The following is a 13,291-nucleotide window of genomic DNA, read 5'->3' as shown; positions in this document are numbered from 1 at the left end:
GCATCTTTGTATTTGATGTTGGCCTCGGACGGGCGCAGTGGCGTGGTGGTAAGACGTCAGCCTCCTAATCGGGAGGTCGTGAGTTCGAATCCCGGTCGCTGCCGCCTGGTGGGTTAAGAGTGGAGATTTTTCCGATCTCCCAGCTCAACTTATGTGCAGACCTGCTAGTGACTTAACCCCCTTCGTGTGTACACGCAAGCACACGACCAATTGCGCACGGAAAGGATCCTGTAATCCATGTCTGAGTTCGGTGGGTTATGGAAACACGAAAATACCCAGCATGCCTACTCAACAAAAGCGGAGTGAAGCTGACTATGCTCTCAGAGTATAGTGTGGGGAACCCAAATGGGCAAACGAGCTCACACGTAACCAGACAATTCTGGAACGCTGAAGAAGAAGAAGATGTTGGCCTCAACAGGGAGCCAGTGGATCTGTTGGAGAAGTGGAGTGGTGTACTTTCAGCCTGATGCGCCAAGAACCAGTCTAGCAGTACAATTCTGAACATGCTGAAGTTTTTTTGATAAGCCAGGTGGGAAGACCGAATAAAAGAGAGTTGCAGAATTCTAAATGGGACAATTAAAACAGCTTATAGTTATAGTTATAGTTATACGTCTGAGTTCCAGACAGGTAGTTTTACAGATGTGGTTTACTTTTGATTCATGCTCAGTTCTTCATCAATGAAAACGCCAAGGTTTTTCACTTTATCTGAGAAACCTTTGAGGCTTCACAAATCATCAAGGAGTTGGGAGACTGTTGTTTTTGATTGGTTGATGAGCATAGCTTCGTTTTTTTCGTAATTTTGTTGAAGTTTGTTTTCACACATCCAGTCTTTAACATCTGCAACACAGGACTGAATGCAATTTTTCACTGCTTCGAGTGCATGTGTTTTTGTTTCACTGTTTTCTGCAGATTCAAATTTCACTCAACGAAAGCATAAGATAATTCATAATTACCTTTGGGTGTGTGCTTTTCTTTGGCCACTGTCCAAAGTGTGTCCTGGGCGGTGAGAGGGCCTGCCAAATGAGCCTGGAAACATTCCAAACATAAGGCACACTTTATACAAAAGAAGTAGAGAGCAGTAGGCAAGATTCTAAACAGGGCCATGCAAAATATTCAACAGTTGGAGTATTCAAACATTTTACATGAATGCCTTTGAAAGATTCAATTTATTCACATGACAAGAGATTTACACAATTTTCCTTCCAGGGATGAATTTACTCAAATAAAAAGTGGTTAAGACAATAATGCTAGTATTACATAGATTGATAGGACACATCAAAATTTAGAGAAAGGCATAATCATGACAACAGTAACAGAGAAGTATATCCTTGCTCCTAAATTATCTATGAAATCCTATTGCCAACTGCAGAAAGTTATCTATAAGTGAGATTTTTGTCATGCAACTCACAATAAAAATAAATCTGTTTCATTTTCACATGAAATCTAACCAGACTGTTCGACTGGGGTTTCTGCCATATAGCTGGTTTCCAATCTGGATATAAGCTGCTAAAACTTCATTTTCGTCTATAGTCATTAGACACATGACTGCATGGTTGAACAGTTAAATAGCTATTTCACTGATTGATTAAAGAATGGATGAATTTATTTACATGACATTAAATTCTGTTTAAAATTTGAAGACACAGTGTCACCGACCCCAACAGCACCATCTGTAGCGTCGCCGGCAATGTCAGAATAAAATCCACGTTGCTTGATTTCTGGATACTGTCGCCCCCAGGATGTTGACTTTCCTGACATGCTGGTGTGCGTGCGGTTGGCAGAAAAAGGCAGAGACTGAGACAGTCGGCTGTTCCGCCGCGACATGATTGTCTTTTTTTATTTCCTGTGAAAGATCGGAACATGCAGAGAAAATATAGTTCAGCATTTTGCACTGACTCTATTTCTATTTACACAGAATACAAGGTAAAAATACTTGACAATGGAATATCTTTTCTTGGTACTTATCAGTGTCAAAACAGCTCCTGCAAATTAAAAGCTTGTACGTGTCACTTGGACGAGTCTGATCAGAATCATAGAAAGAAATATAAAACGAATAATATCAAACAAAGGGAGTCAGACCGAACTATACATGAAAACAAAAAGGAAACACAACAGCAGCTAGTTTTGGTAAATTCTCCATCAAGTTTTCGTCAGATAGTCGCTGACTTCTTCAGGATGGTAATCACAAGTAAAGAATGATGGCACATAAGGCCAAAAAAAAAAAATAGGTCTGTTTACGGTAACATAGGCCCAAAAAATAGGGTCGGTAGGTCGGGATTTTTTTTTTCTTCCAAAAAACCCATATTTTTACGTTATTTTGCAAAAAAAACCAAAAGATTTTTTTTTTTTTTCACAAATGCCAAAAAAAAGTCTAGGGTCGCGCGAAAAAAATAGGGTCGGTCGGGTTACCGTAAACAGACCTTTTTTGTTGTTGTGCCTAATCATAAGTAAAGAATGATGGCACGTAATGTACAGTGTAGTGTTATGATTGATATTACGTGATTATCTTTCTATACATGCTGTAAATTTGTACTGGAGTGCATGTTAACGCTATGGACTGCTGTAAAAACTTCGGGTGAGTGTGAAATAGGGACTGATTTTAAAAATGTAAGATTCGTTAAACCCTGTGATTTCTTTTCTTGTTGGGTGTTTTTGTTTGTCTTGTTATGATCGACCACCTCTTTATGACAGACAAGATTTATGTACATTCTTTTGAAAGAAGCAACAGAATCATAGTACCATACATAGGTTCCAGTTTGCGTGGTAATTAATTGTTCTTGGGGCAAGATTTTACCTGGTCAGGTGGTGTGTGTATTTAATTGTATGTGAGGGAGGTATGTGTATGCGAGGGAGGGTAAATGGAGTCAAATTACAAGCAGCTTGGCAAGATATCCTCAACAGTTCTCACGGAAACAAAACATTAAAAATGTTGTTCAACTACTCCTTCATTCGAACATATGTATTCAAGATTAGAATAGTCCCTCTCTGGGCGAGGGCTGGTTGAAAAGAAGCTCGTTTATATTGCTTATGCCACAACCCTCGTAAAATAAAATTTGATTTGATTTGATTTGATTTGATTTGAACACCCCTCCTCTCTCCCCAATTAACGGGGTACAGTTTACTCGCCCGTACCCTCACTGGCATCACAGAACAAAAAGAATGAATGCCACATCCCAGGCTTCGTTTCTGCTTCTCTTTCACCTCTTAACCTTACTTCATGAAAACTTGCTACCGAAACAAGTGCGCCATGTTCACGCAAGCACCACACTTCAGAGGTGATACGAGTACGACATTATGATTTACGTTCAAATTCAGTAATTTATTTCAACTGAGTAATTTGTTTCAGGTATTGGAGTCACTCCATGAAAGTTCGATCTACCGACGGTCCTATTCGGCTAAAGAATGTAATCAACAAAATCAACTTTCAAAACACTTACCTCACCGCACTCAATTTGTGCTTGGAGGGTCCCAAGAGCGTCAAATCAATATGGCGCCGTTGCTATGCGAATCCAACTTCCGGCGATTTGGCCGAGTAAGCTATGATCGTCTACCACAATTCTTTCCTGCTGTTGCCAAGCATGAATCACCTAAGAATGTATCTGTTTACTTGGGAAGATTTGTTGGAAATAACATAAAGGCGCCGTTGATTTACTGAATTTGAAGTTATATGGGGTTTTCTTGCGCACTATTGTGTTGCAAGGGTCAAGGTCAACTTGAGGTATGCCTCCGCGCCTACTTTCGTTTTAATACTTATAAAATGTCTACGTGCGCCTGTTCAACACAAAAAAATTTTTAAGCAAATTTAAAAAAATAAGAAAAAAAGAATGATAGACAGAAAGAAAGGAGAACAAAATGACATTAGGAGACCGTGGCTCTTTGCCAAAAGAAACATTTCTGTTTGTTGCATTCAAATAATAAAGTTTTATTGAATTGAATTGAATTAAACTTACCAAAGAAAGCTTAGGGGTAGCAAACGGAGGGCAGAGAGAGAGAAGAGAGAGAGAGAGAGAGAGAGAGAGAGAGAGAGAGAGAGAGAGAGAGAGAGAGAGAGAGAGAGAGAGAGAGATAAGTCTTGAAAAAAGTGATTTATCTGAAGACCTAGTGTCTTTTTACATTTAGTCAAGACAGTTTTGACTAAATGTTTTAACATAGAGGGGGAATCGAGAGGAGGGTTGGCGGGGTAAAAAACGGTCATACACGTAAAATTCCACTCGTGCTAAAAACATGTGTACGTGGGAGTTTCAGCCCACGAACGCAGAAGAAGAAGAAGAGAGGAGGGTCTTGGTGTATGTGTGTGTGTGTGTGTGTCTGTCTGTCTGTGCGTGTGTGTGTAGAGCGATTCAGACCAAACTACTGGACCGATCTTTATGAAATTTGACATGAGAGTTCCTGGAAATGATATCCCCGGATGTTTTTTTCATTTTTTCGATAAATACTTTTGATGACGTCATATCCGGCTTTTTGTAAAAGTTGAGGCGGCACTGTCACACCCTCATTTTTCAATCAAATTGATTGAAATTTTTGTAAAGCAATCTTCGACGAAGGCCGGACTTCGGTATTGCATTTTAGCTTGGTGGCTTTAAAATTAATTAATGACTGGTCATTAAAAATCTGAAAATTGTAATTTTTTTTTAATTATATTAAACGATCCAAATTTACGTTCATCTTATTCTACATCATTTCCTGATTCCAAAAACATATAAATATGTTATATTTGGATTAAAAACAAGCTTTGAAAATTAAAAATATAAAAATTATGATCAAAATTAAATTTCCGAAATCAATTTAAAAACAATTTCATCTTATTCCTTGTCGGTTCCTGATTCCAAAAACATATAGATATGATATGTTTGGATTAAAAACACGCTCAGAAAGTTAAAACGAATAGAGGTACAGAAAAGCATGCTATGCAGCACAGCGAAACCACTACCGCGCTAAACAGGCTAGTCAGTTTCACTCCGTTTTGCACAAGCGGCGGACTACGGTCATTGTGAAAAAATGCAGTGCGTTCAGTTTCATTCTGTGAGTTCCACAGCTTGACAAAATATATTAATTTCGCCTTACGCGACTTGTTTAAACCTGCCATTAGGTCTGATGGTGCCGTCGCGATATAACCTTGAACGGTTGAAAACGACGTTAAACACCAAATAAAGAAAGAAAGAAAGAAAGAAAGTCTGATGGTGATATTTTAATCAGTAGAAAATGACGTCTCCTCTCTCACACACACAGACATGTACAGACAGACAAAGTATCTGAGATTTGTTTTTACAACAGAAAACCTGTGTCTACTGATAGGTATATGTATGTCACTAATCTTACTTAGATCATTCTTCACAGAACAGACAACCTTGATGACAAAATTAATAAGGAATGCCTGACAAAAGATACAATCATAATCAACATTTAAATGTTATCATGACGAAAGTTAAGCATAGCAAAAATGTAGCGAACGCTCTACTTAGCAGGGGATCACAAACAATGCTTTTCCACACACAATAAGTAATCATTAGTATTTTGTTACTGAACTTTTTTTTTAACCATTTTTGCCTAAACAACCATCAACCACATGTTGAGGTTTAAGTTGGTCTTGATCATTACAACTCTGTGTGTGTGTGTGTGTGTGTGTGTGTGTGTGTGTGTGTGTGTGTGTGTGTGTGTGTGTGTGTGTGAGTGAATATGCATACTCTGTTAATTCATCACATATTCTTAAAAGAAAGGGGGGAGGAAGGGTGGGGGTGTTGGAAAGCTGCAAATGAACAAAAATAAAATAAAACAAGAAATTCCTCCGAGGTAGGAAAAACACCCCCGTCCTTACCATTCTCACTGCCACCAACTGAGAAGGTTATTTCCCTTTGACCATTAATATGTCCCTCTATAAGTCCTTGTAGAATCTTAATCCACCAATAACTCCCTAACCGTGTGTTTGACTGGTCCCAATTTTTGTAAGGACCGTCTCAGGAATGTATAGAACCTGTTCACCAAGTTTGGTGACGATCGGTCCGTTCATTCTTGAGATCTATATGCGAACACAAACACACAAACAAACAAACAAACACATCGACCGAATCCTATACACACCCCTATACTAGGGGTGTAATAAACTACAAAAATTATACAGGTGAAGAAAAACAAGAAACACAAAAATATATGTACTATGTAGTGATGTGACTTGAATAAATAAGCATGTAACTTGAATAAATAAACAAGGCCTGGTTTTGCCTTGATGAAGATACAAAAAAATTCCCCCTAAAAAACATATCACTGCATGCAAAGATGGTACAAAATGCAAATATAATATGTGAATGTCCATTTCATCCATTTACTGAAGTTTATCTATACATTCTATATCTGCTCTCAAAAGCTGATGATGCTAAGTGAACTTGTTTTCTTCTGTTTGTCTAACTGCTTATAGTATAAGTTATACAACTTTTTTGTTTCGGAACACACAGCATGCATCTTCATAATCATAACATTTTTTTCATCTCCCAGGCCCAGCTGTTGTACAGTTCCCCTTTAAAGACCCACCGATGTAAGATGTTCCCCCTTTCAAGACCTTGCTTTTTCAAATTTTCTGTTCATAACCTCTGCAAATTTTAAGACTCCCTCCTTTTTAAGACCTAATTTTATCAGATTTGTTTAGGTCTTAAAAGAGGTGGGGGGGGGGGGGGGGGAGGGTTCCACTGTGATGAAAAAAACAGCCATAGACATTGCATGCCAGGATGAGCAAAATTCAACATTTTCCCTGGCATGTAGCAAAAATATTCACACAGTAGTGAAGTAGTTGAACGCAAGAACAAACACAAGGATGAAAGTTTGGAAAATAAAAAACCAGGAGAGAAAAAAACAACAACACTGATGCAGGCGGCCCCAGTGGGGTCATGGGGCAGGCAAAACCGCAACAAAAAAAGTAGAACATTCAAGTGATTTTTAACTTCGACTGTTCAATTTGGAGCCGCTATATGCCAGAAAATGTAAATAATCTTCACATCTTTATAAGTTTCCACCAGCGTTTTTGTCTTTCTTTTATTTTTAAATCCGGAAACTTATCTGGAAACCATTTTTAAAATTCCAGATGGGAACTTTCATCCCTGCACATGCACCCATGAAAACACAAACGTACACACACACCCTCTCTGTCATGTTAAAAAATTGCATGAGGCAGTGATGTGTGTGAGTGCGTGTGTGTGCGTATGTGACTTGAGGTGAGGAAGCTTTGAGTGTATGCTGCTAGTTTTAGTAAATATATATGTAAATGCTGTCCAGTGTTGTTTTCAAATTGATGTTGTTGATCAGTTTGTATAAATGATGCGTGTGTTGGTGTACATGGCTGGATTGAATGTTTCTTAACCGCAATATCATAACAAATTCCCAACCTTGGGCAATTAAAAATTCTGTATTCTGTAGTCTCTCCATCTGTCTGTAAAACTTAACATATGCAAAAAGTAAAAAGTAGTTCATTAATTAATCATACATCACACAATCGCTTTGCCAGCAACAAACCAGCATAAGCATCAGCTGCTGCATACTGAATTTGCTCCTCAGACAGAGGATATTGGTCCCACTTTCCACACCTCACGTTTCCTTCTTTGTTCAGTCGCTTTCGGAAAACATTTCTGGTTAATCCATCCAGTGTCCATCTTTCTGTTGATTTAAGTTTTATGTTAGCAATCTTCCCTAAGTCTTTCATTGATTCACGGATGATGCACCTGGCCCTAACATCATCAAAGTCTCGCTCCAACTTCCAGAAATCAGACTCAATGTTGATGCCATATTTGACCACTCGACTGTCAGACAAAAACTTCTTCAGAGCTTTGGGTAGAGTTCCCATGGCAGCAATATGGAAGAGGTAGCATTTGTCTTCTGCGGTACAAACCTGAATCAGAGCTACTTTGTTGTCTGCCCCTGCTGTGTACGACACTGGCCATTCCATGTCAAAACCAACATGCAATACACCTTCACGGTCTAAAGTTGACATTAGCTCTTCACACAGCAAAGCACAATCTGAGCTGTTATGGGAATAAACCAGCATACCTTCAAACTTCAAGAGAGGCAGAGAAAGTCTCACAATCTCTTCCGCGGAAAGGGGCTCTACCTTGCTGTTCTTACCACTAAAGCTTTGTTGGGATGCTTCCGAGTTCTTGTTATTGTGAGACTGCTTCGGATCGCTGACTGGCGTGGAATTGCTGGAACCCTCCGAACCTACAGATGCCACTGCACTTGAACTACTTTTTAGATTATTTACTTCAGTTCGGCAACTGCTGTCTGGTTCATCATTCTTGCTATTGTTGTTGTCGTAAGATTCACCGACCCAGTCTGGCAATGGTCGCTTCTTTCTCCTTTTTGAAGCCATTTCTTCCGCAAATGTGCAGAACCAACTCCTTTTCCTGAAAGTGGAAGAGAAAAGTTACGAATCAGTTTGTGCATCCCACAGGAACATAAATGTTGCAAATATAAGTTACAGTTAAGTTTACAGCTCCGTTTATCCAAGCTATCACGAGGTATCCCGTGGCGACAGAGTGAATGAATATGATGACGTCTCCCGAGCATTTGTCTTTTCTTCACGAGACCAATACCATGCGATTCCAGGGATGAATCGGAAATGTAAAATATATCTTATTGTACGACCCAATAAAGGCAGATTCTCACTTTGAAATGTCTTCACATGCAACGAACAGATAAAACGGCAAATTTGTTAACACAAGACAGTTACTAACACGATGTTTTGTTTATTGTCTGCTACAAGTCTGGTTCTTGAGCTTGACACAGACAAATTGAAATTTGAAAGGCTTTGGCTAGCAACACGGGTCCATGACTTTAGTGTTCAGACCATATCCACGTCACTTACATCATCAGTCTCTGTTCATCACAATTCGGAATCACTCGGCAGTGGCCAGAATCCTGACCGTTGGGTAAATGTTTGTATGCAGCCGACATGTTTTTGAGTCCTTTGAAGTGGTAGACGCTGTCATTTGACTCTTGAATATAATATACTCAAACATCTGTGGGGGTAAGATTTTGGTCTATCAGCACCTATCCAATAAAAAGGAAAGACCCCATAACATCTTTTCACAAGATAAAGTGACTTTGCATTTGTCGACTGATACATACGACTATAGGTGCCACCTCCAAGTCACTTCGAGTCAATCTTGCTTTTTCAAAGTTAATGTACATAGCCCCAGTGAATTTATGAAGAACAATGATTATGTCTCTGCATAAAACACGACGGTAGCTCTTATGACTGAAGTGAATATATTTGTAACCTATGCGTCAACAGAGTTGATGTGGCATCGGAAGTGGGTGAATTTTAAGAATAATATATGGCAGAGTTATGCCCCTTTAGTATGATGACGTCAGTGATGTGGATATAGCTTGGGCTTGGTCTCTAGCCATAGCCAATTTGAAATCGTCCCTTCATCTGTCAGAAAAAAATGCACACTTCACCACTGTTCCATAATTCTTCGTTTAACCAAGTTATCAAAACACTTTACTGTGGCTTGCTCATTAGGTCTATGAACGCATGAGTCTAACATTTAAAGACAGAGTTATGAACAGAGAAGACAGAGACAGTGGAAAGGAAAAAGAATTTACGCGCACTGCAAAAACAAAATTTAAAGTCGTCTTAAAGGGTTAAAGACCCAGTCTGCCTCAAATGGTTTATAGAACGATTTAAATCTTCTCATAAAAAAATCAGTTCTAACCTTATGGTACACCCTTGCAATAGCATTTAGTAGCATTACATGACACAGTTCGTTTGAATGGCTATTTAGCTCGCGTAAACCACACACCTGTTTTCGTGGTATATTTAACCCCTGAGCTATCGTGAACCCGTGTGATCCCCTTTCCTTTTTTTCTTAATTTAGTAGTCAGTTTGTGATTTCAATGTGACTCGCTGTATGCAATAGCAGTTAGCACGTTATTGTGTACCTCTGAATCTAAAACGCAACAAATGGCTGCGAGGCACACGAACTGAGCGGTGGCGGTTGACCGTTCAAAGAAATCTGGCGACATGCAGAACATTCGTCTGCTACGAGAACCACGTTTTGCGGGACACACTTCCGGGATATTTTTTTTTAAACTTTCAAAACTTCAAGTTGTACTGATCTTGTTTTGATGAAAATGAATTCTTATATGATTTAAGAATGTTTGTGTAACAAGCTGTCAATTTATTATTTGATGTTGTGACAAAAGGTCGTGGCAAAAAGAGTAGAAAAATCAAAAATCAAAAAATATTTTTTGACACAAGTGCATTTTTATGCTGAATGTTTCATATTTTCATTACATAAAATAAAATAGGAAAAGATAGTTTGGTCAGCGGGTTCTGTAGAATAAGCATATTTTGTTAACAATCTGACAGATGTTGGTCGTGATGCTGGACATACCATTTGATTGATTTACCTCCATAAATGAAACTTCTGCAATCCAAATACCTTTTATAAATCAAAAGAAAGTACAACACCAGTGAATTACACGCAAACAATTCCAAAACCAACTTACATTATTTATTTTTTTATACATGATGTTATGTCCAACATCACGACCGACATAAACATCACGTTTCCGTTTGATGTGTTTACAAAATAAATGACAAAAGAACACTTCTGTCAGTTAAAATCAAGGATATGTAATTCCTTTTACATAAAAACACACACAAAAGAGCTCACAAACTTCAAATTACCATGATCATGGCACTTTTTGAGTCGGTTGTGATGATTAGGCGATGGACAAACTTGATGCTTGTCATTTCATTTTCAAGAAAAGAGAATACAAAAAACAATTTTGGGGGGCTATTACCTTTACTACTACAGATCTAGTATTTGCAAAAAAACATAAAGGGGACTGGAAGAGCCTTTGTTACGATGACTGTGCTTAATCTTATGGTCGGTTGTGATGACATAGCGATGGACAAACAAAATTAAACATAACACTTAAAGTTAAAACTAAAAGACAGACAACTCTTTTTCTGTCTTATTTTGCATTCTCTCTCTCTCTCTCTCCATATATAATACTAATAATATGCAAAACAAAACCCATAAAGAGGACTGGAAGAGCCTTTGGTTTATGGCTTAGCATGTTATCGTAGCGAACGTTCGCAAGCTCTTTCCTCTGTGCAACTCACGACAGGCCTGGAAAAAGTCATAATTAATTTGTAGCTTAAGTTAAATAAACTGAAAATGGGAAAATGCTGTAGAGTGGGAAAGCATCTTAAATGCACCTTCATCAGCGATGATCAGGACTCTGCAGTAATCTGGACTACAACATAAATTGTTTAGGCTACGTTAATTCAATATAAGTTATAAGCCCATAACTATAGCTTATGTAACTCTGTAAGCAAGCACACACACACACATACACACACACACACACACACACACACACACACACAGAGCCTGCACTGACAGTGACACCCAACATTTTTTTTTTACTTAAAAGTTAAACTGAGTTTTTAGGCCATGACCTACTGGTAGGCCTACTACAACTAGTGTCGTCTGATAATCAATTGACAACTGACCTACTTCTTTACTACTACTTTAAAAGAAGGGAAAACAGCTTACAACAACAACAAAAATTCCAAAAAATATACCAAAGAAATGTAAGGTAAGTTGGTTATGACAGTGAACATAGCAAGTTTGTCTCCTGGAAAAATCATCACAACCAACATAGCAAAGACAGTAAACTATGTGTGGATTGGAAATATTCATGCAGAAATTCATTCAGTTGCTTGTCGTCAATAATTAGCTGCTGTACAAAACATCGAACGAACATTTTCAAATTGTTTGCTTTCTCGAAACAGCCGTGAATTACATTTCGTATGTCGGTCATGTTCGGTTGTGACTTTGGACATACAAAATAATTTGTCCTCTCTCAGCTTTTTACCTATCGCACTCATTCGATGAGCGCGAACAACAAACAGAGAGCAGTGTGTCGTATTTTGATGCGCTCCGATTCGTTTGAATAACATGCAAATTCGAAATGAGTTCAATGAAAAATTATTTCTAACAGATTGTTTGTCGGTTGTGATGTAGATGTCGGTTGTGACGTCAACTTGTAATTCAGAAAATACGGACAAACGAAGCTCTTTTACCTTCCCTTCTTCGACGCGCCATTTCCAAGAAAAACAAGCCTCGGTTTGAAATCAGTTGGGAGCGATGCTATAAAAACGTACGATCGGAAGTCAACGGAGAGTGTCAGTTGTTGAAAAATTCGTGATTGCTCGGTTGTGACGTCCGGACAAATGATTCGATGCTTAGCAAATTATTCGGAATATCTCTGTCATGTTTGTAAATTTCAAATGCCCAGCGATCTCAACTAATACATTAATTCTTTTTGTGTTCTGGAAACTGCAAAAGTTCGGACCGGAGCATAGATGATACATACACACGATGTCAAAACATCGTTGTCACTTCGGACAAACATCATCACAACCAACAACCTGAAGTTAATTTCTCCGTTTCTAATTAAATATTTTTATATAGAAGCAGGTTTGTTTACACACATATTGATTTATTATTCTTATTTCCAGATTTACAATGCAGTTTGGTTTTGTGCATTAAAAAGAGTGTTCTGGGTTGATAACAAAAGTATGAGTTCATACTTACTGGTTTCGGCGGGAAATTTTTCCGCAGTTTTTCACTTTCATCGTAGATTTAATTCACAAAGCTGTTGTTAAAACACACAATTTTATCGTAGGTATCTCTTCATCCTATTTTCAATCCAACAAACAAACACAGACACATACATGTTTTTGATAATGTTGTTTAATTGCTTACAAACACACATGGGGTCTGGAGCACGACCTTTTGTCACAACATCATTTATTTTTTGAAAGTTACTGGATTTGTCTCATTGTAAATCCGCGGCTGGCCACGCAAAAATAAATTCTTTGAAAAATGCTCGCTCTTTACGGAGGGCACCTAGAATGTTCTCAAGCGGTGCGTGTTTAAACGAAAGGGTGTTTGTACAGTGTGTAAAAGCCTGACAGTGTCTGTGACCAGAAACTGATGGTTTACGGGAAGCTGGGTGTGCCTTTAACAACACAGTAAACGCAAAACACAAAATATAACTTATTTACTTAGGGACGACGTGCCCTGGTGAAAATACAGCATCGTTCTTTGAAAATCTCATAATCTTATCTGTCGTAACTGTATAATACAATATTTGAAACTGTGGTCAATCTCTTTTAAACAATGGTTCTAAACTTACACTGTTACCCCCAATCGGCAATCCGAATCTGAAGGCGGGAGCGGTTTAGAGTAGTTCCCCTTGAATCACAAAACGCTCCTTCGCCCGAGGA

General features: G+C 38.4%; 2 protein-coding genes across 3 annotated transcripts in view; both read right to left on the bottom strand.

Moving 5' to 3' along the window:
• LOC138962636 (dynein axonemal heavy chain 1-like) overlaps positions 1-3,505 on the bottom strand; it is a 179,987-nt gene extending 176,482 nt beyond the window's left edge. For both annotated transcript variants that reach the window (XM_070334533.1, XM_070334534.1), the window contains exons 1-3: positions 3,438-3,505; positions 1,657-1,843; positions 954-1,026 (exon numbers count right to left, since the gene is read on the bottom strand). In XM_070334533.1, the coding sequence (XP_070190634.1) occupies positions 954-1,026; positions 1,657-1,824 (241 nt within the window). In that variant the 5' untranslated portion in view covers positions 1,825-1,843; positions 3,438-3,505. The remainder of the gene's footprint in view (positions 1-953; positions 1,027-1,656; positions 1,844-3,437) is intronic.
• A 2,254-nt stretch (positions 3,506-5,759) lies between these two features.
• Positions 5,760-13,235, bottom strand: LOC138962630 (bifunctional 3'-5' exonuclease/ATP-dependent helicase WRN-like). Its single transcript, XM_070334527.1, has 2 exons — positions 13,201-13,235; positions 5,760-8,384 (listed from the first exon to the last, which is right to left on the bottom strand). The coding sequence occupies exon 2, from the start codon at positions 8,348-8,350 to the stop codon at positions 7,466-7,468; it is 885 nt and encodes a 294-aa protein (XP_070190628.1). The 5' UTR covers positions 8,351-8,384; positions 13,201-13,235; the 3' UTR covers positions 5,760-7,465.
• Between the last annotated feature and the right edge of the window lie 56 nt (positions 13,236-13,291).

Source organism: Littorina saxatilis, linkage group LG3 (assembly GCF_037325665.1).
Source record: "Littorina saxatilis isolate snail1 linkage group LG3, US_GU_Lsax_2.0, whole genome shotgun sequence".
NCBI classification, from domain to species: domain Eukaryota; kingdom Metazoa; phylum Mollusca; class Gastropoda; order Littorinimorpha; family Littorinidae; genus Littorina; species Littorina saxatilis.
This window is presented reverse-complemented; position numbering and strand designations above follow the sequence as displayed.

Coding starts and splice junctions, on each gene's coding strand:
- LOC138962630 (XM_070334527.1), bottom strand. CDS start 8,350: ATGGCTTCAAAAAGGAGAAAGAAGCGACCATTGCCAGACTGGGTCGGT.